The 27,047-nt window shown below is 49.0% G+C and overlaps 1 protein-coding gene across 1 annotated transcript in view; it reads right to left on the reverse strand.

Annotated features, from left to right (window-relative positions):
• Nucleotides 1-2,646: 2,646 nt before the first annotated feature.
• The window catches only part of AFAP1L2 (actin filament associated protein 1 like 2), a 42,792-nt gene continuing 18,391 nt past the window's right edge, over nt 2,647-27,047 (reverse strand). Inside the window, exons 5-18 of the mRNA XM_021709767.1 lie at nt 22,367-22,572; nt 21,041-21,220; nt 17,861-17,944; nt 16,512-16,596; nt 15,885-15,989; nt 12,822-13,033; nt 10,734-10,879; nt 9,493-9,604; nt 8,579-8,824; nt 8,321-8,492; nt 7,871-8,026; nt 5,378-5,559; nt 5,124-5,246; nt 2,647-3,904 (exon numbers count right to left, since the gene is read on the reverse strand). Coding sequence (XP_021565442.1) covers nt 3,878-3,904; nt 5,124-5,246; nt 5,378-5,559; nt 7,871-8,026; nt 8,321-8,492; nt 8,579-8,824; nt 9,493-9,604; nt 10,734-10,879; nt 12,822-13,033; nt 15,885-15,989; nt 16,512-16,596; nt 17,861-17,944; nt 21,041-21,220; nt 22,367-22,572 — 2,036 coding nt within the window. The 3' untranslated portion in view covers nt 2,647-3,877. The remainder of the gene's footprint in view (nt 3,905-5,123; nt 5,247-5,377; nt 5,560-7,870; nt 8,027-8,320; nt 8,493-8,578; nt 8,825-9,492; nt 9,605-10,733; nt 10,880-12,821; nt 13,034-15,884; nt 15,990-16,511; nt 16,597-17,860; nt 17,945-21,040; nt 21,221-22,366; nt 22,573-27,047) is intronic.

Here is a 27,047-nt window from a genome sequence, read left to right on the forward strand (position 1 = left end):
ACCCAACAGATATACGATAAAGAAACTTACAGAAGTTTTGTTTCTTTAAGTATTGATCTTACACTATCTAGGGTTTTGTTTTGCCTTTTTTTTTTTTTAAGAAAGCAGGATTTATTGAGAGGACAGAAAAGCTCCCACAGTGGGAGGGGACCCAAAGGGGTTGTCCTGCTTTTTTTACAACTAGTCTTTAGGGAATATTTCAAGAAATGTTGCTGGTTATTTAACAGAAATATTTGTACCTATGTGGCAAAGAGGCTTATTTGAAGTATTTTTTGGCAAACTGGATACTCCTGCGATACTTAGGAATCAATTCTTTCCCTTGGTTGTATTATTTAGAGTTGAGTTTTCAGTAGACACTTTTATAGAGCTCTGACATAAATCCAGTGACTTTATCATGGTTTTTCTTTGTAATATAAGCATTTTAACATAATGTTTTATATATAAAAGCTTGGAACTACTTTAAGAACTTAACTTTAAGAACTTCAGAATTTCTGGTGCTAGAAAAGTCTTGAAATGACTTTACTATGATATTATTAGGCATTAAAAATAAAAAATCTGGTGTACCAGGCAGTGAGTCATGACAATCACTGGGTTTCAAGGGATATTTTTATTGATAGTTTTCTGTTATTGCACTGTCCTTTGCAGAAGGCAACATCAGGGCAGGATTACATGCTCACCCAGCAGATGCTGATCAGTGATGTCCTAGACGTTACAAGAATTCATTGTATTTAAATTAATAGCAGTTTACTCATTTTATAACGAAGGCTCTCTGTCTTGTTCAGAGCTGGTATTTGGATGCCTCACTTGAATTACTTGGTCTTAAACAGTGGTCCCTGGGCTCACATGTTAAAGGCCTTAACTGTTTCTTTGTAGGAGCTGGGGGCCAGTCCTTGAAATATTTTTTTTTACTTTTTGTAGTGAAGGTGCCACTGAATAGTTCAACCTTTTGTAGTACCCTAATAGTGGCAGAGGAAATTTCTGTCTTATGCCTAACCAGCCAACCCATTTTCTTTCATTTAAAAAAAAATTAGCTTTAATTCCTAGCTTTAATTTTTATTTTTAGCTTTAATTAATTATACAAGATATAGATATATTCTCTTTGCAAGAATTAAAATATTACAAAGAGTCATAAATCTCATTTTAGTTTATTTTCTCTGAATGATACTCATTCCAGCTATCTTGTTTAATGTTGTAGTTCTAATAGTTAATTAACTGATTCTTTTGCCTTTCTAGAGAAATATCATATACAAATAACGGTTGCTTTTTCTCTTCCTTTTGCAGTTGTATATCACTAATTTTTCTTGTCATTTTGCATTGTCTAGGACCTCCAGAATAATGTTTTAAAAAGTAGTGGTAATAGCACATATCCATATTTTATTCTTGACTTTTTAACCATCATAAATACTGCTTTCACCCGGGCTTGGTGGCTCAGTCTGTAATCCCGCGCCTTGGGAGGCTGAGGTGAGTGGATTGTCTGAGCCCGCGGGTTCGAGACCCACCTGGGCAACTTGGTGAGACCTCAACTCTACAATAAATAAAAAATTAGCCAGGCGTGGTAGTGCGTGCCTGTAGTTCCAGCTACTTGGAAGGCTGAGGCGGAAGGATCGCCGAGCCCAGCAGGTTAAGGCTGCGGTGGCCGGGAGCAGCCACTGCCAGTCTGGGCGACGGAGTGAGACTCCAACTCAAAAAAAATAATAATAATAAATTCAAAATAAATAAATACTGTTTTCTGTGGGTTACGTTACATGTTTAAGAATGCTCATTTCTGCCCCTAGGTGACTAACAGTGTTTATTCTGAGTGGTGAGATTTATGGTATGTTTTCCCTTCTTCCTTTGAGATGATGTCTCTTCACATTTAATCTGTTAATGTGATAAACTACCCATTTGTATATAGTGTAATCATTGACCCACCCTTGATTTTCTGGATAAACTCTATTTGGTCATGATACATCATTCTATAAACACTGCTGGATTTCATTTGCCAATATTTTATTTAAGATTTTTAAAAATCTATGTTCAACAGTATTTGTTTTTTTCTTTCGAATATGTTTTGAATTTTGGTATCAGAGCTATACTAACTTTATAATGGAGTGCACATATTTCTCAAACTTTCACACTGCTATATTCATAGTATTTTCTTGTTATTTAAACAATATCGCAAGCATCTGTTCTTAATTTTCCCTTTCAGTTCTGCTATTTCACGTTGCCCTAGGTTCATCTTTTTAATGAGCCAGATTTGGGTTTTGTCATTTTTAAATAAACACATTTATGAACTTCCTGAATTACTACTTAGGCAACCTTCCAAGTATTGGTACATTTCCCAATAATTATTTAGTAGTATGTTTAACTTCTAGGAGTATTGATTTTTCATTCACTTATATATAATCAGTTTCTGCAGATGTTTCCTGTGTCTTTGATACTTTGTTAACTGTCCTATTAAAATCCTCTTTCAGGCTTATCTATATTCCTTCATTTAAGGAGGTCTGAAGTCTCCCACCAAGATTCCACCTTACAGTTTTACCAGTTTCACTGCACATAATTTGAAGTTCATTGTGTAAATAACCAAGATATTTTCCCCCATGAGGTAAAAGTTCACTAGGCCCTGTCCCGAGTCATTCCATGAAATACAAAGAAAGTCCAAAATACAATTAACATTTTATTTAAAAAAGTCTAACTCAGTACTTGGTAAAAGATCACCAAATGTTTATGACAAAGGAAATAAATGCCCTTGGATTAGAAAAAGACTTTAGTTTTCAGGAACCAGTGTTAGAGAACTCTGATTCAAAACCCCTAGAAATGAGGCAGAGATGATAGATGAAATGTTTCAACCTGTGTTTAAAAACAATGCCATCAGAGGGAAAGACAGGGACAGCACAAGAAACAGCAATGCCAATTTTAAAAGACGAGGGAAAACCACCCTAACCAAAAGTCACCACTTTTTTTTTGGAAGGGGACTGGACATTCAACAGAACTTAAAATTAGGGACCAAGAGAGCATTATGTTAAATAACTTCTCCCTTAAAAAACAGCTGGACCACAGGACTGAATATGTAAACACAGGGTAATTTGTTTTTATGGTAATGTAAAGAGTCAGTGAAATCTCAAAAAAAAAAGAAAGAAAGAAAAAACCACTTTCACTGTTCTAAGTGACATAATTTAGCAACTTTTTTTCTATATAATACAGCATCACTTAAAATTTTATCTAAAGACAGTTGTTCAGGCCCATCTTGGACCCCCATAAAAGTATTTGACTTAGTGGGGTCAGTGCCTCATCTTGGTCCCAGATATTTCTCCATGTTACTGTTTCACAAAACTCATGTCATAGATGGTTTTAAACAGGTAGTATCAATGCTGTTTGAAATCACTGAAGACTGAGTTGGGTCTGCAGATATCGGAGAGAACAAACTTGAAGGCAAGGATAGTTCAACCCCGATATGGCTAAGTATTGGATAAGAGATGAGATGACAGTTTAGGTCTTCTCGCTCATCAAAGCCACAAGACACACAGGATGGGGCCCTGCCACCTGATTTTTCTTCCACCAAAGTCTAAACAGCAATTCTTTTTCATTATTTAAAAATCTTGATAAAGCAATTGATGAAAACTTTAAAAAAGAAACACAGAATATCCCTACATACAACATTTTGCTTACATCCAATGGATTTAGCTCCAATGAAGCCTTCTTTTTTATTTTTGTATTATTTCCTTCGACTCTGAAAGGGACAGAGCCTCCTCTTAGCTGAAGCTCTTCATTCATAGTACCTCAGTCCTTGCTTTTTCTTCTGAACAGACTCACCCTTTCACAGAGTTGCTGCTTTAATGAAGCAGGATTGTCACCAAGGTCCATATTGACATGAGAGTCTTTAGATGAAGCTTGTTTCCTAACTTGCTCCTTTCTTCTCCCATTCCTAGGGTACCATTCAAATACCAGCACCCACCCCCCCACACAAAAAAGAAAGTTAGTTATCCTCTGTGGTAACCTTTATGTACATAGTAAAAATGTAAGAGAAAATATTTTGAGCACAGAAACAATTAAGAGTAGAAATTACAAATATATTTTAAACCCTATGTATTATTGCTGTTTGGTATATCTATTCAGAGATCTTGAGGCTGTGGCACAACAGAGTGCTGCGAGTGATTAGTAATGTCTGCCACAGCAGCAAGGGAGCACTGGCTCAGGTGCGTGCATGAATTTAATAGTGAGCCATTGGTGTGGGCACCTCCAAATATCTCCGGCAGATAAGCAGGATAAGAATAAAGAACAGAATTTGCCAAAAACAGAGGTAGCCCTGGGCATGTTCTGTAGTACACCAAGGAGTAAAGAATTAGTGACCCTTTTTGTCTAACCCTCAGGAAGAGGCCTAGTTATAGCAAGCACTCCTTGTTCACACTTTGGTCCGCATTTTGCCACTAGCCAGGTGGGCAATTTTAGGCAAATCACATCACCTGTCCATGTCTAGACTTTTTTTGTTGTTTGGTTTTGTTTTCTTGAGTTGGTGTCTCACTCTTTCCCCAGGCTGGAATACAGTGGCACGATTATGACTCACTGCAGCCTTGACCTCCTAAACTCTGGTGATGCTTCTGCCTTAGCCCACCTAGGAGCTGGGACTACAAGCACACACCACCATGCGTTTTTGTTGTTGTTGTTAGAGATGAGATCTCATTATGTTGTCTAGGCTGCTCTTGAACTCCTTAGGCTCAAGCAGTCTACCCACCTCAGACCCCAAAGTGCTGGGATTATAAGTGTGAGCCACCACACACAGCCTTAAGTGTGTTCTTTTACTTTTAATGGTGAAAGTTCTTTGGAGTCACTGACTTTTTTATTTGAAAACTCCTCACTACAATCTGTCCCTGAGCAGCAGCTATCCCATGGCTTCTACTAATAACTGCATGGTGGGCAGGTCAAGGACTCAGGCTTATTGGTAAGGACACTTGAACCAAGTGCAAGCACCTTTTTGGTTGGTCAGTACCAGAGATCGAGCCAAAGGCCCAGTGGAGCCAGAGCCACCACCACTTCCTGCTGAGAGCCAAGCCCTCACTCAGAGCTAGCGCTGAAAGCCACAAAACATCACCCAGGTCAGAAGAAGTCTGAGCTGTCCCTGGAGGAGGCTGGGAGTAACCACTTACCTTGGCTTTCTGGAGGACAGTGCCTTTGCCTGTGACCATGACTGAGAGAGGCCTGTTCTTGAGTGTGGTTGCAGAGTTGACTGGGGTACAGTCTGAGGCAGGGGCAGGAGTGGCAGCTTTGGGCTGTGGTTACAGGAGGAGAGCACGGGCTGAGCCAAGGGGTGGGACACTTGACCCAGCCTCCCAACCCATGTCCAGGAGGCCCTGCAAGCAGCCCAAAGACTGTGGCTCCCAGCACTCACGCGGGGGCTCACGTTCTCCAGGTGTGTGGTGTCCACAGTGGTACCCAGTGTCACAGGCCCTGCTTCAGCCTTCTTCAAGTTGTCCTTCACCTCCACAATGTTGAGTTCAAGGTCCACACGCTTGCTCTCCTCAATCCGGCACTCCTCATCAATTTCCTTCAGCTTCTGCTCCAGGCTGGCCAGGACACCCTTGTCTAGAGAGAGCATTAAGCCAGCTATGAAGAACGGCATTTCACCAGGGAGCTCTGCTGGGTGGAGGCAAGATTTACACACACACACACACACACACACACACACACACACACACACACCTGCCAGAGAAGGACTCCAGGTAGATGTGGGCCACAGGTCTGGCCCCAGCACTCAGAGCTGGGGTGGGCCTGTCTGTGTGCAGTGAGCAGCTTTAAAGCCTGAGGCCTGTATTAGCCTGCAAAGGCTGAAAAGGCTCTGGAGGAAGAGAGCTCTGCCTTCACCAGAGGGTATAAGTCTGAGGTTGAAGTGCCTTCTGGTAGGTTCGGAGAGGCTCTTGATTGACATCTGCTATTGTGAGAGTCACGCAAAAAGGTAGGAGAGGCTTTATTTGGACCCTTAGAGGAGGGTTGGGCAGTTTGACCTGCCCCACACTGTCCCTGAATGCTCTGGCACTTGGGGCTTCCTTAGGCCCAGCAGGACAGGGATCCGTAGCCCTGGCACCTTCTTAGCACTGTCTTGTGCTTCTCCTCGTAACCTGCAGGACCAACCTGGGGTTCTCAGGTTGGTCCTGCAACACCACGGAATGATGGCCTATGGAAGTCCATGCTAGAAGCTCATGCTAGAAGAAAGGATAGTGGTATCACTTGTGTTCCACAAAGAGCCTGAGCATGAGTCAACAGCCACCAAAAGTGTATGTACTGTTTTCAAGTTTTATGGCAGTTATCTGTCAGCCCTTGTTGGAGGACAAGTAGTAACAAGGGTCACTGTTTAAGAAAAAAAGCACAGAGAAAAAGAATACTGAGAAAATGTGATCATGATGTTTTGGGGATTGGAGTTTAAAAGATACAGTTCATATTTAACCGTCAATATCAAGTCTTTGAGAGTCCCTTTCACATGATCTGTGGCTCATTAGCCCAGGATCGACAGGGCTTATCTGCCTGGAGAATAAACTACAGTGAAAACTCTCTCTTCTCCCACCTGGAATATCCACATAGGAGACAAGGGGTTAAGAATCCCTGGGTCCTTGCTTGCCCAGCTCAGTACTTTCTGCCTCTGCTTACATTCATGAGCTCATGTCTCACCCTCTAGTCCTGAGTGAATAGAAAGGAAGTCCAGCTACTGTCTCCTTATCTGTGTGTCCCGGATATACCCGAGACCACAACCCTTAAAACCAGAGGTGCACAGTCTGTAGGGACAGATAGCAGGTTAGGCTGCCTAGGGATAAAAGAGTTGGGGAGAAAATGGGGAATGACTGCTAATGGGTATAGGCTTTCTTTGGCATTCTAAAACTGTGGTGATGGCTGCATAACTGCGAATATGCTAAAAACTATTGATTTGTATACTTCAAATGGGCCAATTGCCTGATGTGTGGATTATGCCTCAATAAAGCAGTTATTTAAAAAAAAAAAAAACAACAAAAAACAGTTGCTTTAGCCAGGCATGGTGGCACATGCCTGTGGTTCCAGCTACTTGGAAGGTTGAGGCGGAAGGACTGCCTGAGCCCAGCAGGTCGAGGCTGCGGTTGGTTGTGAGCATGCCACTGCACTCCAGCCTGGGTGACAGAGTGAGACTTCGACTCAAAAAATAAAATAAAAATAAAAAAACAGTTGCCGACTCTGCACCCTCAGGACCTTCCTTCACCAGTCACCTGAGTTTGTCCCCAAACCTGCTCTGTCACTTGTGTTGTTCATGCAGCTCAGCGATTGAAATATTAAATGAGCATAAATTTGTTCCATGAAAAAGAAATCAAATGCTTCTGAAAGGTTCTATTAGAAGCAGGTCGATAAGATAGGAGCCTGATGTAGAAAATCATCTAGACAGACTTCTTGTAAGTGCCTTGAGTTTTGGTTTTCTTTAAAGAAATGAAGCCTGGAATTGAAGGATGAGGCACGATTGGTGTCGTGAATTCAAGAAGGACCCAGAGCTGAAAACCTCTGCAGTGCCTGGCTTGGCACTGCATTGAAAAAAGGGCCATCGAAAGATGGGCCAAGGAACGTGCATGTGTTTTAAGTGGAAAAAAAACATTTAAGAGCCAAGCATATGATTTTTAAAGCTCTCCTCATTTCACTACGCTTTTCTACCCAGCATTTGGTCAGAGGTATTCTCTGTATGGGAGCACGACCTTTCAGACAGAATGAGGGGAAAGAGGACACACAGGGAGCACGCGCCTAGGCCCAGGGCTGAAGGAGCTGAGGCTCACAGGGCAGGAAGCCAGGTGACAGATCCAGACTCTCTGCCCAGAAAGTTGGAGCCCACACAGCCCCCTGGGCTGAGGTCGCCTCCTCTGGCTCTCCCTGCCGGGGAGGCCCCTACCTGCGCATTTTAACAGGCTCTCTTTCAGCTCCCGTTTGTCTTTCCGGAGCTGAGCCAGGTGCCCCCGGATTTCCTCTTTCTTCCTCTCGAGCCTCTCCTTCTCCTCCGTGTACCGCTTCACCTCGGCTTCTGTTCGATTCTTGCCGAGTTTGATCTCTACAGACCCAGAGAGGGGAAGCTTCAGGTCAGCTGCTGAATCGGGAGCGCTGTCCCCAACCTACTTCCCAGGCTCAGACCAACCCAGGGCTTTGGCACAAGATCAGAAATGGATGCCAGGCCAACCTAGCAGGGAAAAAGAAGGGACACTGGGCCCACAAATTCTTTGCTGTGTGACCTTGGGCGAGTCTCTCTACCTCTCTGAACTGCTGTTTCCTCATTTACAAAGGATAAAATCAGACTAACTTCTCCAAGTCATGTCCACAATGATCAACTCTCGCCTAGTACAAGCACCTGCAGTGGTTGCCCTCAACCTGTCCTTCACAGGTGGGCTGACACCAGCGGGGGTGGCCACCACAGTGTCAGCGCAGCTTGGTAGGAAGCAGATTTTCTGCTGTTCAGTCTGGATTTTGACAGTGGTGATTCTCAGGGAAGACTGTTCGGGCTCTGGACTCTCCAGCTGCCTCTGCTTTGGGAGAAAGCAAACAAAACTCAGCCGCCAAAGGGGCCCAGAAAGGTGGCCGGGCTCACCTGCTGCGGGATGGCCTGTACCTGCTCCTCCAGGTTCTCTGGAGACTTTATACATAGCTCATCTGGGACAGGACCTGGGTCCGGGTCTGTGGGGAGGGCCTCGGCTGGATTGTCCAGGCAGGTCAATATGGGGGAAGAGGCCCGGGCCTGTGCCCCACTGGGGCTGTGCAGAAAAGACTTGACGGGCGTGAGGTCCAGGTACACTCGGTCAGACTCGCTCTCACTTGGAGCATCTGCAGCATGGGTGGCTTCTTCGGTAGGTTCCACCTGCAGAAGAGTGAATCAGGTGGCCAGCGCCATTATCTCCGATGCCTCAGCTGTGGAGGGGACACCAGCCCTGCCTCAGAGCGCCTGTCTCCACCCCAGGCTGGAGTTCCCAGAGACCTCCCTCCCTCCTGGGGAGCACCTGTCGAGTCCCAGATATGCCGGCTGGAAGACCCAAGAGAGAGCACTGGGCTTCTCTGAACCTCGTTTCCTCAACTGTAAAGAGAGGAAAACAGCAGTGCCTTCCTGGAAGGTGGTTAGCATAAGGGAGATCATCTGCACGAAGCCCTTGGCTCAGCCCAGAGCTCAGTGCCCAGTGCCCGGCAGCTCCCAACTGTGGGATCACCCAGCCTCAACTTTGGACCTTGAAGGCTAATGGTGTCACCGTTCTCAATCCCAGTACCACATCCTGACTCCTAGCACTGACCAGGGAGATTAACAGGCTGTTTCAATCAAAGTTCCAAGCCAGGTATACTGCACAGCCTCACATATAAAAGATAACCCTGTTGCGCTTAGGTGTCTGCACTGATGGCGCTTAGGTGTCTGCGCCGATGGCCCTTGAGATGACTCACTTATCTTAAGGACAATCTAACGATCCCCAACGTCCAGGCCCTGAGGTTTGGCAGGAGGAGGACTGTCCGACCCAGGTCACTGCCTGGCTGGGTCCTTACCGCAGCGGTCAGCTCTGAAAGCTCCACATCGTCGTACAGCTCCTCCTGGCGATCCTGGCTGGGCAGGCCGTCGATGTATGTGTTGGGCTCTGAGAACTTCCTCTGCATCAGTCTGGAAGACACGGCAAAACACAGTGTGCATGAAGCATCCAGGACCAAGCAGTGAAAGCACCAGCTTCAAAGGAGTTATGAGGACGAGCAGTGCTGTGGAAGGCTGGCGACACAAGAGATCTGGGGATGACACCCACCTCCATGTGTCTGGAGGCATTTCCTTCCTCTTTGCCCAGTGCTTTCTTCCTAGAACTCTCAGTTCCAGAATTTCCTCCCAGAAAAACCAGCTGCCCTTGCCCTGTGCCATCTTCTCCCCCAATTCTTCCCCTCTAGGCTCCCCTTCTAACAGCAACAGAAACCCTTTCTCATTCCATCTTCACAGTACACGTGGGGCAGCACAGACCAGATGCTAGCCACATTTTGTAAATAAGAAAATGGATTCCAGTCAGACATGGTGCTTGTAATTCCAGCACTTTGGGAGGCTGAGGTGGGAGAATTGTCTGAGCCCAGGAGTTTGAGACCCGCCTGGGCAACACAGCAAGACCTCATTTCTAAAAAAAACCCTCAAAAACAGTTAGTTGGGCATGGTGGCATGTGCCTCTGGTCCTAGCTACTCAGGAGGCTGAGGGAAAAGGATTGCTTGAGCCCAGGAGGTCGAGGCTGCTATGAGCCATGATTGTGCCTGCACTCTAGCCTGGGAGACAGAGTGAGACCATGACTCAAAACAAAAAACAATAGGATTCTGTTTCAGGGGCTCAGTCAGCTCCCACCAGTCTGGAGCTACCATCCTGACCCCAGAACACTTCTCCCTGAGCCCCAGTTTGCCTGTCTGGAAAGGAGAAGCACCACCTTCTGCCCTACTTATTCTAGGGTGTGCGGAGGACCTGGTGAAGTGAGGGATCCAAGGGAACTTCCCAGTTGACAAGAAGAACAGGTGGAAGGCCAGGAAAGGGGACGACTCTGCTTTAAGGAGTTGGAGAGTGTCTAACCACCCAATGATGTCGCAGGCACAGCCTGGCCCAGCTCCTGGCTATCAGCTGGGCCTCCCTGAGGGCAGTCCTCAGCCTTGGAGCCTGTGCTCTGAGCAGCCACCCTGCTCTGGCTGACCACCAGAGGCCAGTCTAGGCCCAGGGTCTAGCAGCATGGCTGGGAATGGGAAGGTACAAAGTGGAAGGCCCCTTATTACTCACAGGAGAGAGTTTTTGGCCGCACTCACAATACAGGAAACCCTGTCGGCATCCACATAGTCATAGGTGAACTCTTCTGGGTCTGTCCTAGAGCCTGACTCAGAGAGCAGGAGGCCCAGCCAGTGGCCCATTTCCTCGGACGACTTGGCCTGGAAGGAGGCCGAGAGAGACATGAGCAGGCTGGGGTGCGCTGCTGGTGCCAGCCCTTCCCACCACGGCCACCACGGCACCCCTGTCCCATCCCCTCCCATGCAGGCCTCTGTGACAGTCTGGAACCATCTCCCTCATGTTTACCAGCATGTCCCATCCAATGGCCCCAAATATTTCCTAGTCAGTGACTTTTTCATGCCACCTCAGTAATCCAGGTGTCACATGTGATTTATGTATGTGTTTTCCAGAAGGCAATAACTACTATTAGTTATCACTAGGTGATCACTATTAAAAATTGTTCAAATGATCACCCGTTAAAAGCGTTTAGGGTTATTAAGTATTAAAACATTGTATGTATTTTAGATTGACACCTCTGTTTTATGAAGGTTCACACAGAAGTTTATCACCCTAATCCCATACATGTAAGACTGCCTGGATCCCTACTAAGAAGCAACAACATTCACATTTATTTTTGTTTATGGCTTCAATAAAATAAAGACATCTTAAACCCCTTATACCAGCTCAATTGCTAAATGACCTAAATTCCAGTGAATCTAGCACTTGTTTTTTTCCCCCAGGGGATAATGTATTCTTATCAAATACATACATTGAGTTCTCCGACTAAAATGCCAACACTGCTTCTTGTCTTTATAACAAAAAACTGGGTATTCCATAAAAGCTACCGATTTATTTCAGCTACCCCTTTGGCATTATCCCCTCAGCTCCACTACCCTTGTTGCTATCACGTCTCAATCAGAGAGGCAGCGATAAACAATTTGACATTTCCGTTGGTTTCCTTTCCCCATTTAGTTTTGACTGGATTCTCAAAACAGCTTTTCACAGGCATCTCCTAGTTCCTACTGCCACCATTTCCACCCTGGGCAGTGGTGACAGCTTCCTAACAGGCCTCATGCTCCCCTTCCACTCGTTCCCCCCCACCCCGCCCCCGGTAACAGGAGGAAATCACTCAAAACTCCAATCCGAGCATGCCACCCTTCCTTGAAACCCTTCAGGACGCCACTGCTCCTGGGATCCAGCCTTGTTCTTTCCCTCCAGCCTGACATACACCCCCCTCCCCGGCCCCTCCCCTCCCCTGTGCAGATTCACAGCACTTCCCTGCCGCTTCCCAGCAACCGTAGCGAAGTGATTCGTTCAGTAATTCGCTGAATAACACACTCTCAAACTAGGATGTAAGTTCCACGAGGACAGGGAGTATATATTTATGTGTCCATCATACGATTGTACTGAAGAGATAGTTTGCTGTCTGAGGACCCATGAATGAGTGAATGAATGTAAGCCGGCCCCTGGGAAGCAATGGGGATGTGGGTCTTTCAGCCACCAGAGGGCAGTACAGCAGCAAAGTCTGGCGAGCAACCTCTGCCTGGATAAAGACTACATGAATGGGAGATCTGGGCAAGTGTGTGTTTCTGTGTGTGGAAAGGACTCTGCCTGTCCCAGCCTGAAAGGCATTATGTCACCTCTTCTTTTTGTAAATGTAACCTCAGATCAAAGAGCGGGTGGGGAGTTGCAGGAATGTCATTGTATCACAAAGCTCATTCTTCCTTCAGATAAGCTTCAACAGTCATCATTTTAATGTACTGAGCCTACCAGGCTCTCCCATGGGTGACACCCAAACGCAATAGTACCCGCTTGAATCCCCAGCAGCTCTTCCAGCAGCTCAGGGAGCTATAAATAAACACTCCTCCTGCCCTAAGTGCAGGAAGTAGCTCATTGTCCTACTCCTAAAACACAACCACCCTGAGTCAGAAAAGGAATGGAAATTTTAAAAAATGCAAACAATCTCAGGCAAAGGAAGTAAAAATAACGTGCGGTGACATTGATTCTCCCTTGGTAGGATTACAGTCCTCAAGACTGGCAGCAAACAGCTGCGACGGCCCCACCCTGGCTAGCCCTGCTGCCTGCCCCATGGGCCAGCGGTACCTCAAGCTTGGCCAGCTCCTCGCCCTTGTGGAGGATGCGGAAGGAGTAGAGGTGGTCGGGGTTCGGGTCTGGGACCACCTCACAGCCCGCTAGGCTTAGGGGCTGCTGGGCCACCTTGCTCCGGTTTCGGTCCTGGTAGAAGTGCAAGTGATTGTCCCTGACGGAGCACCAGCGAGATTTCCACTGGCTGTTCACCAGCACGTTCAGGTAACCTGCAGGGGGAGATGCAGACATAGGAGAGGATGCATCTGCAGGAGGGGATGCACCTGCATGAAAGGGTGTACCTGCAGGAGGGAGTGCACCTGCAGGAAGGGGTGCACCTGCAGGAGGGGATGAACCAGCAGGAGGGGATGCACCAGCAGGAGGGATGCACCTGCAGGCAGGGGCACACCTGCAGGAGGGGGTGCACCTGCAGGAGGGATTGCACCTGCAGGGGGGGTGCACCTGCAGGACGGAGTGCACCTGCATGAAGGGGTGCACCTGCAGGAGGGGCTGCACCAGCAGGAGGGGCTGCATCTGCAGGAGGGAGTGCACCTGCATGAAGGGGTGCACCTGCAGGAGGGGCTGCACCAGCAGGAGGGGCTGCATCTGCAGGAGGGAGTGCACCTGCATGAAGGGGTGCACCTGCAGGAGGGGCTGCACCAGCAGGAGGGGATGCATCTGCAGGAGGGAGTGCACCTGCATGAAGGGGTGCACCTGCAGGAGAGGGTGCACCTGCAGGAGGGGCTGCACCTGCTGGAGGACATGGGTGGACAAGGCGTCCACAACTGGCACCACCTCTGGGCCTCCTGAGTCCCTCCCAGGATCTCAGTTTCAGAACCTCTCATGCCGTTCTCATCTCATGGAGGCTGTGAATCTCATGGTGCATTTTTTTCTTCCTTTGTGTCAGCAGCTAGGCCCTTAGAAGGTGGGCAGCCCAGCAGTACTAGTTTTGAGCAAAGGTATGTCCAGAGGGTAGTGAGCCGTGTCCTCGATTAGACCAGGCCTGGTGTACAGGGTAGAGGGTCCCCACTCTGGGGCCCCAGCCCACAGAGGCCTCCTCCAGCCTCTGATCACTCAGGTCACTGGGGCGGGAAACTCGCCCAGTCTCCTTGCTGTAGGTTCAATCCTGTTGCCTCCACTACCTTCATTTCCTCAGTTTCTGGCAGCCTTTCCATCCCTGAGCCTCTCAGACTCAGCCTGAAGGGCCCAAGTCCCCTTCAACCTCCCAGATGCAGCTGCCTAGGGTCCCTCCCTGGGTCCTGATGCCTTGCTCTGTCTTCTGCTAGGACACTCAGATTCCCATACTTCTGCTTCTACGTGGGCCTCCCCAACTGGACACAGTGTTCTTCCAGAGGGCAGGAACTGTGCCATTTCCTCCCCAGTGCCCAGGGTCTGTTTCCTGTGGCCCCTCTCCCCAGGGTCCCATGTTTCTCTGTGGCACACAGAGGCTGCTAGCATCAGGGTATACTATCATGCCATCCGTCACTGTTCTCTAATGGTAGCACGTGTTGGGTTCAGCTTCCCAAGGAGAGGACAAGCCTCTCACCCTCCCAACCCCCATTAGATGGCTATTAACTGAACTGATAACCATATATAAGTGCAGTGTTGTCCTGGGGACTACAAAGATGAGTAAAATCCAGCCTTCAGGACCCTCTGCATGCCCTGAGCGCGGTGGGTTGTCATCTCTCTGAGCTCCTCACCTTCCCAGAGGCACTGGTCTACAAAGCAGATACCTTTCCTATCCTAAGGAGCTGGCAGCTGCTCTGAACTTTAACAGGATAAACTGGACAACTGGATACACAATGGGCATCAAGAATATCTCCCATCCATATTAGCATCTCCTCACAGTAGCAGAGTGGAAGACTTAGAGATCAGGACCTAGGAACTCTGATTCATCCAAGAAGATGCCATGCATGCCCATCACAGTCCTCTGGACCAAAGAGAGCTTTGGGTCAAGAGAGGTGGGAGCTCAGCTCTCAAGCAGCTTGAGTCCTAGGAAGGAGAGCAGCTGTGTCCTCTCTCGCCCTTCCTCCAGCCATGGGGGACAGGAGCATGCTTAGCTGTTGAGAAGACACTCACCCATAACCCAGCCAAGTCTCCCAACAGTGACTCTTTGGGGCCAGGCTGCTGTGCCATCGTACCCTCTGAGGCTGCAGGGGCCAGCAGAATTGGTTACTGCCCAGTGCTCTGGTCGGAGAAGCAGGATGCTCCAAAACTAAGGCCTTGTTTGCTGCCTTTCCACCCTACCTGGCTACTCTGCCAGCCTCAAAAAACAAGAGAACCTAACTGGGACTCAGAAAAAGAGCCCAGGAATGGGCTAGGGATGGCCTTCAGGCTCATAGCAGTGAGCCCCAGCCTGGGGATCAAGATACCAGGCTCAACCCAAGCTATTTCCAGGAAAGGCGTATCCCCTCTCCTGGCCTCAAAGTCCCTAAGTATCAGGGAGGCCCTAGAAATGACCTCTAAGAGCCTACCAGCACCCAGACCCTCTGCACCAGCAACTTGGGGTTCTCATTGTACCCTAATAGGTCTTGCTGGGTCCCGTCTCAGTCTTAGCTCTTGCCCATGGGCATAATTCCAGCCCATTCAGTTCCCTGGCCCTCCAAGGCTCAGGTTCACAAAGCCATCTCTGACCACAGGGCAGGAAAGGCTCCCTCTGTTCTGAGTCCTCACAGCTACGAAGATGGCACAGCATGCACTTACGAGTGTAAAGCCATCATCTCCCCAGGGCTGTGAGCACTCAGTCCTGTGCCTGCCATCTGCTTGGTCTCCTTTCCCTAACACTGTGTCTGCTATACCCCATCTATGTAGATCAAATGAACATCATTTCTGAAAGAAGTCTAGGAGGACACCAATCAGTCACCCTTCACTTCCACAAATAACCCAGCACTGCAGCTAGAGAGCGTCTGGTTGGGCCTAAAGAGCTGCCTGCAGTGGAAACAGACAGGAACTGAGGGCTGTGGGCTCTCCTCCCTAGAGACGTTGAAAGCATAACCCGAAATCCCCTGAGCCTGCCTTCCTGGATGCAGGCTCCAGCCTAGTCAACCAGACCCTGGTCCTGGAGGTGGCTACAATTCTTACTGGATGTCTCGAGTGACCTCTCGGGAGGCTCCAGCGAGGTGGATTTCTTCCTGCCCAGGTTCATGAGGTTACTCAGTTTAAGGCCAGCAGAACATTTCTTCTTGACTGCCAAGATGAGGGAGAAAGCAGTTGGCATTGCACACAGTTCCTCTCTATGCCCACAGGAGATGGAAGAAATAGCAAACCCATCCCCAGTATACCTTTCCACCTCTCCCCCACCTGCTACATGCACACAAAGATGTCTGGTTCCCAAACCAGGATCCGCAGGTAAGAGTCAGGTATCTAAAGTTACACACTGGAGAGGGATACACAGACTTCTCATGGAATATGTAACCACTTGAGAATCTTTACAGACTATACTGACTCAGAGATTTGAAATAGGGTTATAGCAAACAGGAAGAGATGGAAAAATATTCTATCCCCAGCATTTCATGAAGCTTAACTGGATTTGGCCATCTCTCCTTTTTTTCTGGATCTATCAGCTGTGGTATTTCCGATAGTTTATTAGTAGAAGGTAATGTTAGAATCAGCTACTAAAACTCATTAGGATTGAGTCAGGTGGCCAGGTTGCACCCTGGAATACCATCCCCCTCCCAACTGCAAGGCTGAGAACCGTACGCATTGTACCATCTTTGGTTTCTGGGACCTCGAGGTGGCCATCCACGAAGCCCCCATGCTCTGAAGCCGACAGGTACTTCTCAGTTATATCTGGCTGTGAACAAAAGAGAGGTGATTGGGGACCATGAGCTGGGAACGGTTACCTCGGCGGTCACAAGTTAAGAAAAGATAATAGATGGCTCTTGGGTACAGACCAGAGGCCACCTGACCAAATCCCCAGGGGCCCCCAAACAGCAGAATCCAGGTCACGGGCAGGACATTGTCCCAGCTTCTCTCTGAGGCTCTCGGGAGCACCTGCCCTTACCCTCCCCTTCCTGAGGTTCCCTGCCCTGGCTCAGAGCACCTTCCCCATCGTCTTGCACAAGTTCTCCAAATGACCGCTCCACCTGACGTGATGGAGCAGCTGCTGCTGCTGTCAGAACGTGAAGCACTCAGAATATTCCAGGCACACTCCTGGAGAACCACCTACTCCAGACCTCTAGAAAACAAGATGACGGACTCCTAAGCAACAGGACCAGCCTTAGGCAGGGTCCAGGGAAGCCCTGCATGCTCAGTCCAGGGACTGTTCTTGGTTCTTACCCTGATGTGAAGAAAAACCAAGTTCACTCCAACTTTTGTTTCCTTGTGAGCGGCCAAGGAATGAATGAGACAGTGGGAACATCTACCACCCCCCACCCCCACCCCCATTCACTCTGGAAGGGCTATGGGCATATCTCCCCATGGATTTCCTGCGTAGCCCTGGAGAACGGACGGCCTCCTCCCTGCTCAAGTCTGTGTACCTCTCGCTTTCCTCCCTGACAGGGGTGGAGGCCCCAGATTGAGTCACAGTGAGCTTCCAGCTCTTGCGCACATGCCGATGCTTCAGGGTACCTACCTGCAGATACTCAGGGACATAAAATATGACCCCACAGCTGATGGCCCTCCCTTTGGCCAGTATCCAAGCCAACTTCCTCGACCTGGACCCTTAAGCCCAAAGCTCCCCCAAAGCTTTGCAAATGAGCACTCAAGCCCTTCGGCTGGGATCAGCATTGAGAAAGTGCCCCCACCTGACAGCCCGACTGGGGTATAAGGGCGGGGGAGCACTTCATAAATAAGTCTCCCTGCTTAAGAATGCAGGACGAAGTTGCTTTTGTTCCAATAAAGCTTCCCTCCTTCAACAAGAAAATATTTTAGGGCTGTATGAATTTCATCTGCTTTCCTGCCAAGCTAAAGTCACTGTTCACAGCTCTTATCTAAGCATTGTGTATTTCCTATTAATTGGGCTGGGATGCAAAAACAAAGCCCCCAATTTTACGCTTTTCAATTTCGCAAAAAAACATGGAGTAGTATTGTCCCTGCGGATAAGGGGAGAGGCTCACCTTCTGGCAGTGTAGACGCTGGCCATCTGGGGTACACCCCTCGGATGAGCCTTCAGAAGGCAGACCGCTTACCTCCTGGATGACCTGAAGTGAGAAGAAAGCTGTCAACAGTGGCCCAGGGCTCTGCAAGGTTCTTCAGCCTGTACTCACCAAGTCAGAGCCCATCTAGGTCAGGGGAGAGAGGGTGGAGATGAGAGAGAAGATGCTGGATTTCCAAGGGACAGAGACCTGGCTCACAGCCCACATGTGGCCGCAGGCTGCGGTGGGATGGGCTTGCTGCTTCGGCCCCTTCCTACAGGTCCCACACATTCAGGGACGTGTGAGGAGGGCCTTCGCAGCAAAGCCCAAAGATGACCAGAGGAGTCGGCCCTGGGCTCCACGGAGCCCTTCCTGTCACACCATCCTGGGTAGGGAAGCTCTTCTGTTGTGGGTGTGACGAACAGCTGCGTGTGCTGGATGGTCCCCTGGCTTTTGGGGGGTCGCATGACTCTCTGTGGAGTCTCTGTTGCTTGGGGAGCAGGCCTGCAAACTGCCTCAACTTGGCCACTGGCTCTCCAGACTTGCCTGCTGCTGTCCACCCGCCCTGCTCTGGGAAGGAAGCTTATCACTGGCTCCTGGGATCTGTGCTGGGGGCAGCTGCTGAAAGTCAGTGGGGGTGGCTCTGCCTACACTAAGCACACCCTGTTCTGAGCCAGGGACCACCAGGGGAATTCCCAGGGCAACCATAAACACAGTGCCCATCCAGAAGCCCTTTAGAGGTATAGAGTTAGCAAGAGCAATTCCAAAGACCCTCGTTTCCAGTTTCTGCCTGGAGCAGTTTATGGAAATGGATTTAGATCAGAAGAACCAGAGGAAGAATAGCTAAACTGGGAAGCAAAGCTTTTCTCACTTCTTAGAATGACTCCAGTTCCAGACTGTGGTCCATGCTGAATATACAAAGCAGTGTCATGGGAAGAGTGCAGGTGCTGGGGACAGCAGACCGGCTATGTGGCCTTGGGCCTGAGCCTCAGTCACTGCATCTGTAAGCTGGGACAACAGCTCTGCCACAGGGTGGCTATGAGGACTTGTGTGTGAACTGCTCCACACAGAGCAAGTACGTTTATTACTGTCCCTGTCAGGTCCTGATTACACGGGCGTCCCTGCCTCGGGGAAGCACCATGAAGCCAGGAGTTCGGGCTCAAGGTCAGGTGTGGGGGTTTCTGCTTCACTGGAAAAGCCCTCCCTTGCGCCTTCTTTTTCTGGGACCCTTGTCCCATACTCAGCATCTCCCATCTATTGTCATATACCTGTCTCCCCCTGGGCACAGGTGCAACTATGCAGAATTGGGGCACAGAGGTCCAAGGAAGGTAGGGAGCTTTGAGAAACCTGGAGAATCTGCTGGAGAGGCTGACCAGCCCCTGCTGCCAAACTGCGAGAGTGAGCAGCTTCTCCAAGCAGGCACTTCCAGCCAAGTCCACCTCTATGTGCTCATCTGAGAGGGGTGGGACCTGGGGGACTGAGAGATAAAAAGCTCTCTGTAAAGGTTGGACACTTTGTAGGGGCGGGGGTCTCAGGAAGAGGGTATGAGGGTTCGGGGAGGGAGGCTGAGGGGGTCAGGGGAAGGATCAATGAGTCTGAGCAGTGCTGGGAACTGGGAGCAAAAGCAGTGTGTGGGGGGTGTGTATGTATATGCGTGCATGCACATATATGTGCATGCAAATGTGTGTGCATGCATATGCATATATGCTTATACAGGTGCAAATGTGTGCATGCATGTGTGTGTGTGCAAGTATGTGTGCATGATGGATAAGCATAGAGACAGAAGACTAGGGTGAGAGAAGAGAGTTAGAAAACCAAACCAACAACCCAGAGCCCTGGATCCTACTCAGCTCTGCAGCCCAGAACAATCCCCTCACTTTCCCTGGGCCTCAGTGGTCGCTGTACTATCTAAGTTTCTTAGGGCACTCAGTACATACCAGGCACAGTATTAAGCACTTGGTGTGTATTAAAGGAGCCAACGAGACATCACTGAGCTATAAAGAGAGAAGCCAGGATTTGAACCCACAGCCCTGGCTCTCAAGTGCCCAGGCTCAGCCTTTCAGAGCTTGTTAGCCCTCCCAGGGAACACCCCCCCCCATGGAGATCTGGGCAGCCAAATCACAACCCTTTGTGTGCAGTGGCCCTTCTTGTTCTAGCCCACTGTCATGAACCACCTGAAGGTTTTGCAGTAAAGATTGAGGTACCTGTCAGCACCTCCTAGAGGCTCGGTTAGGCCAGGGCTAGAGATCTCAAAACAGTGGGTTCATAAAACAGCCTGCCTGCTCCAATCTGGGGTCTCAGCCCCAGGGGTGGGCCAGGACCTCGGGCAGGTACTATTTTCAGTCATGCTTTACTAAGGTGGTTATGTGTAGCCAGGGTGGAGGGTGGGCATAACGCTCCTGTGCTGAAATGGCCATGATGGCAGAGTGGGCAGCAGGAGGGAGGGGAGGGGCTGCTCTGGCTCTTACCGGTCTCACCTGCTGGGCTTGGAGATGCCTCTGGAATTGTGAGTCCCTTCTTAGTGCAAACCTTGTACCTCCTGGAGTCGTCAAGCTCATCCTTCACATGGGCAGGGAAGCCTCTCCCCAGATGTCTCACCATCATGGCTCGGGGAATTATGGGCAGAACTGACCACATGCATTTGTGTGGTAGGAAGCACAGCACTGTCTTCCTGTCTGACAGGACTATAAATCCAATGCTGCCACTCACTTGCCAGGTGACTTTGAATGGTCACCACTATACCCTCTGAACCTGTATCTCCACTCTTGTAAAATGGGGATATTAACACTGTCCAGCTGTCCCAAGTGTGGTCAGGTGGGTTAAATCTCTTAAAGCCCCTGGTCTGTAGCAAATACATAACAAATGGCAGCAACATCTAGTCTTCTTTAATAAGGAGGCTAGTGCTGCCCCATTAGAGGCAAAAAGGAAGTGGGTTTCAACTACACCCAAGTCCAGGCTACTGAGAGGAATCCAGACCTAGCAGAGGCATGCTGTAACCCATTCCCATAAGACTGATCACTACCTCTTGGAACACCAGAAGCCCTGTGAACTCAAAGGCTCCCAGACCTCTACACTCGACCACATCATCTGTCCCTTTAGAAAAGCTGGGAGCCACAACTCCATGAGCTCCCCCCATCCTGCGTGGCCTGGCGTCTCCCTCACCCTGAGCCACTGCTCTGCCTGGTCCTTGCTCTGCAGCCCCAGCACGATCACGTCGGCATTCATTGGCGTGATCTTCAGCTTGTGCTCCTTCTTCCGCACTTGCTTCTCCTTGTGAACCACGCTGCTGCCCAGCAAGTTCACGTCCAGCTGAGGGCTATGGTCCTTGGAGGATTTGTAGCACTGGAAGGAAAGAGAAGATACACCACTTTGTCAGAGGGGCTGCTGGACACTGCAGGATGCACCCAGAACCTGGCTTTGCCCAGCGAGGCTGAGAGGCTAGACACCCCAAAGCAGGCCCGGAGCCTTAACCTCAAACATCAGCAACCCTTGTTCTTAACATCAGATGGTCCCCTTCTCCTGCAAGCCTCCTCCCCACCAGCTCAGTCAGGGATGCTCCAGGCCTGCTATCCAAATGGCTCAAACTTGCTCCAGACCTGGGGGCTCCTAAAAATACATCCTCTGTGGACAGTGTCCCTTGTCCAAGGTGGAACACTTGCACTGTTTCTCTACCTCTGTATTGCTTGTTGACCCCTCCAGTGATCCACAGGGTATGACAATGAGGTTTATTTTCTGCCTATTTAGAAAGATGGGGTGTTTGCAAAGAAAGGAAGGGACTTTCTTCCCCATCAGAGAAAACACTTTGCCCCTCAGTTTCTCATTTTTAAAATGGGGGTCCTTCAGGGTTCTTAACAGGATTACCTGAAATAATATTTGCACAGAGCAGGGTATGTTGTGACCAGTGACGAAAGGGTGTTTGTAATAATTCCATGGAACTTCAAATCAGGACATAAAACTGAGCATTTTAATTTAAAATAGCAGGAATCTGTTGTCAGAGTAGTATCTTCTGGTTCCTTTTTGGGTCATGTCTTACAATCGGTAATTCCAAATTATTGTAGCTTCTGAGAAGATACCTGGGATTGTCATGCTGCACAGATGAAAGCAGTAGCCACAAGTGGGGCTGGGGGCTGCTCTGGGGGGGAGCCCTGATACATCAGTGGTCAGATGTGAGGAAGGACCAGGGGACAGGAAGATGTGCCTCAAAAAAATGGAGAATGGGATGGGATAGGAAGGGATGGGAGGGGGGAGGTGGTGGTAGTCACAGCCCCCTTTGAGAGCCTGGTGGAAACTGCTAGATGTTTCTAGTTCAGAAAAAGCATACTCATCCATACACACAAAATGCTGCACACAGCTTCAGGTTAGGGAGAGGTTAAAGTCTCCTGATAGAAATAGGCTCGAAACCCCCCGTATCAGCACCATCCTGTCCTCCCTTCCCTTCCTCTCAACCCGTAGGACAGAAAGTGGGGACATGATGGGAGGTGAACTGACCAGGAGCCTGGTGTCCCTGATGACACAGAGCTGCTTCGCCCATTGCCCCAGCCACTTCTTGCGCCACAGGAAGGCGCAGATGCGGGCGTCACGCATCAGCTCGATGCTGGCCTCAGGCGAGGGCCACTGGTACGGGGCCGACTTGCCCTTGCTGCTGTCCTCTTCATCGTAGGACTCATAGGAGCTGCTCACAGCCTCTCCATCCTCTGCAAGAAAGATCTGCTCAGTCAGGGCCCCGCCGGGCAGGGAACGGTCCCAAACCAGCGTCACCGGGGAGGGCAGCAGGCAGCAGGCAGGGGCAGCGGTGGCGGTCAGGCCACAACCCCCTCCTCTCCGTGCCCTCGAGCCAGCCCCACAGCCACCAGCCAGAGACTAGGGCTGGCTTTCCTTTCCCTAAACCCCGTCCACGAGGCTTCTTGGATGCTGACCGTGGCCACAAAACACAAACAACTTAAAACCAGAAGTCTCTCCCTTTTCCTCTTCAAATCCTGTCATCTCAGACTCCACAGAAGCTCCTAGAGGATACTGCCCCACAGACCGACTGCCTGCTCTTAAGAGGGCCAGTTCTACTCTGGGACTCTATTTTCTCAAATGAAGAAGAAGCAGGTGGGTAGGGATTTTTCCAGGTTCTTCCAAGCCTGGCGTTCTGCCATTCTAAGGCGTCAGGAGGAAGAGGATGCCATCTGAGCTCCAAGCTGTGTGCATGGCAGGCCTCTAACAGCCTCCTACCAGGCTAGGCCTGGTTCTGTCCCTGATTCGAGAAAGGAGCAACGGCTCCTTAGAAATAAAATGCCAAATAGACTGGGTGCAGTGGCTCATGCCTGCAATCCCAGCGCTTTGGGAGGCTGAGGCGAGAGGATTGCTTGAGGCCAGGAGTTTAAGACCAGCTTAGGCAACATAGTGAGGCCTCATGCCTACAAAAAAATTTTTAAAAATAGCCTGATGTGGTGGTCTGTGCCTGTAGTCCCAGCTACTTGGGAGACTGAAGCGGAAGGATCACTTGAGCCCAGGAAGTCAAGGTTGTGGTGAGCCATGAACATGCTACTGCACTCCAGCCTGGGCAACAGAATGAGACCTCCAACTCAAAAACAAACAAAAAAAATACCAAATAAGCTGCATCAGGACATGTTCTCTAGGGAAGGGGTTCACCCTATTACCCATAGCTACAGCCCCTAAAAAAAAATCCACTCATACCCTCCACAGCCTCTGCCCCTTCCTCCCTGCTGAACTCCTCCTGGCATGAGCTGAGCTTTTTTTACTGTTTCTAAGCAATACCCTTCCTCTGCCTCTGGCAATAGCCAACCTCACATTTTTGTTGTTTTGAAAGAACTTCAAAACTCACCAAAGCATACATCATGCATAAGTCCATGCACAGTCCACTTGCCTCAGTTTCTACGTTCTGCCCCCGTCACCCTGCAAGAGTTGTTCTGTTTCCAGGCCCCACGGCTCTTTCAAGGCCAACAAAAATAATGAAGAAAATCACTCAATAAATCTTCCTGTCCATCTGTCTGTCCATCCATCCATTCATCCCTGAAAAGCAGGGCATAAAGCCAGGTGCAGCGGCTTGCACGTCTAGTCTCAGATACTCAGGAGGCTGAGGTAAGAGGATCACTTGAGCCCAGCCCAGGAGTTCAAGGCTGCAGCGAGATATGCTGGCACCACCACACTCCAGCCTGGGCAACAGAGTGAGACGTTCATCACTCAAATAAAAATTTTTTAAAAGCATGGAGAAAAGAGAACCTTAGGATCTCAGTCCCTAGATCAGCACAAGAATCCTGTCTGTTATAACCTTAATGCTCTATCTGAATTCCTCATGGACAGGGAGCTCACTACTTCCTGAGCACTGGACACTCACTTCCTTGCATTTCCGGGTAGCCCCAACAGTTAGAAAATGGGCCCAACTTTTATTTTTTTGTGACTTCTTCATAGCAGCCCTTGTTCTGCTCTCTGGAGTCAGGCTGAAACTGTTCCCTTTCATCACGCTGACATCCTTCAGAAGAGGGCCAGCCCACGAACTCTTAAGTCTTCCCAGAAGAGTCCAAAAGCCCCGTCTCCCATCTGCATAGCTAGGCTCCTGCCTACTAAGAAAGCAGATCACGCTTGAATTAGAACATAGGGAAACGGAATGTGGCCCCTGCAAGTTTTTTCTAGCTACAGTGCCAATGAAAATGTGTTTTATTTTGTTTTACTATTTCTAAAAATAACATTTTAAACATTTTAATATCAGTTTTCTTTCAGAGCAGTGTGGCACTATTCCTCTTTATGGTTTAATTAAAAAGTTGCCCAGTTTATAATTCTATACTTATTAAATAAGCAAAGATTGAAAATAGCCATATACTGCCTAGTAGGGGACCCTGAACTCTCATATTACGGCAGGCGATGTAAATTAACACAAGCTTCTCAGAAAGAATCTGGCAGCCTGTTGTTTCAAGAGCCATAAAAACACCCATACTCTTTGATCCAACAATCCCAGCCCTGGGAGTTTATGCTAAGAAATGAGTTTTTAAAGAAGAGGAGGGTGGAATGTTACATGCATTAAGATATTCATTCAAGTGCTACTTAACAATCAGCAGAAGGGGTCTGGGAAGTAAAGGATGATTTCATCCACTTAGGAGCATACCATGCCATCAATTAAGACTCTAAACCAGTCTACAACTTGATAATCTCCCTAAGATATGATGGTTAAGGGAGAAATTAGAACAATTAGAACTCCATATGCAAAAGACCAGCACTGTAAGGCAATGCAGAGCTCAAACTAGTTGACTTGATAGAGTGGTAGGATTCGGGTGAGCTTTAAACATTTTTTCCTTATTATCAGTATTGTATTATCCGTACAATAAGTGATTTTTTTTTTTTTTTTTGAGTTGGAGTCTCACTCCGTCTCCTAGGCTAGAGTGCAGTGGCACACTCACAGCCACCGCAGCCTCGATCGGCTGGGCTCAGCTGATCCTTTCGTCTCAGTCTTCCAAGTAGCCGGAAATACAGGTGCGCACTACCATGCCCGGTTCATTTTTTATTTACTGTAGAGATGAGTTCTCGCCAAGTTGCCCGGGCTGGTCTTGAACCCACGAGGTCAGGCAATCCACTCGCCTCGGCCTCCCAAAGTACTGGGATTACAGGCTGAGCCACCAAGCCCAGTCAGTAAGTGAAATTTTTTAAATGATACAATGTTATTGGGATTCTTCCTTCAGTAACAAAAATCAGTGGAGGGAGGCTTCAGAGTTTCTTGTGAAGAATCTGGGTAAACTCCTGCTGTTTGGTGCTTCTGGGGTGTCCCTCAAACGCTGCATTCTAACACCTGCCCACCCTCCCACATGTGGGTATCAGAAAGCGAATTAAGAACAGCAAGTCATCATCCTGAAGTAGATTGAAGGAAATTTAGGCAAATGCATTAACGATTTTATTTACCCCCAGAGGGATTATAGCACACCATAAATATAGGGTATTCTTAAAACAGATACTTGGCTTCTAGGGGGTGCAGAGTGAATAAGAATGAAAAACAGGATGCTCCATCCCCATATCTGCCATTTCCCAAGTGAACTGCACCCTGCCATATCCTGCAGAAATCGAGGGCAGAGCAACCATGCCCACTCTGGGTCTGCCATCCGTGTGTTCTGGTGTCACAGGCAGGATTCTATGAAAGGCAGAGTAAGTCACTCCTCTGGAAGGACAGCACACTCGCGTGCACATGCAGGACCCATGCACGAGGACAGAAAGAGGGTAGCAGTCACCCTCAGGGCATGCACCCATATCTGAGAGCCAGGCAGCAGGCAAGGAATCACTGGCATTCCAGCTCTGGGACAAGTAGTACCCAAGGTGATCGTGGCATAAATGACTCCTTCAGGCACCTGCACCCATCTGGGGACTCCAGTGGGGAGAAATCCGCCAAGATGACCTGTACAATATCCAGAAGCACAGATAGAGGCAAGAGGACCGAGACAAGAGAAAGAGAGAGACACCCAAGTGCTGAGACACAAAGAGAGAGACCCGGCTGGAGCAACACGCCCACCTGTCCACTGCAAGTTAGTGCTTGCCTATCGGAGTTGGGGGCTTGAGAAGAGAGATCATTACCGGACCAAGAACATCATTTCCCAGCCCCCTTCACATCCAGAGACAACCATGTGACCACCTGTCACCAATGGAATGTGGGCAGAAGTGATGCATGTTCCTTCTGGCTGACCCTTTTAAGAAGCAGATGGGGGTTCTCTGCTCTCTCTTTGCAAAGGATTCTATGGCCCCAGAGGGTGACTGATCCGAACATGGAAGGATCGTGGGCCTAGACTATATGAGGACTAGTAGTGTCGACCTGAACTGCTCCATGAGTGAGAAACAGAATTTTATTGTGTTGCTAGAAACTGAAACCAGGGGTCATGTGTCACAGCAGCTGGCATTACCTTAGCATGAGGTGTCATCAGTGAAGTAACTGGAGTCTCGGGCAAGCAGGACAGACCCCAGTATCTTCTGCACAGGCCATTAGGGCCCTCACTAACTGTCTGCTTGAAGAGAGGAACCCAACCCAAGGGAGCAGTGTGGCGACACTGCTGCTAAAGTAAGACAGGAATCCCAGCCACTGGCCTTTTGTGGGACTTCAGAAAAATCACTGTTGGCCAACTAGAGCAAGGAGCTGGGCCCAATGCTCATTCCTTCTGCAGCAACCTGTGTGTCACACTGCTCAGTCAGG

This window comes from Carlito syrichta, unplaced genomic scaffold (genome assembly GCF_000164805.1).
Source record: "Carlito syrichta isolate Samal-C Ts95f unplaced genomic scaffold, Tarsius_syrichta-2.0.1 Scaffold281088, whole genome shotgun sequence".
Classification (NCBI taxonomy): Eukaryota; Metazoa; Chordata; class Mammalia; order Primates; family Tarsiidae; genus Carlito; species Carlito syrichta.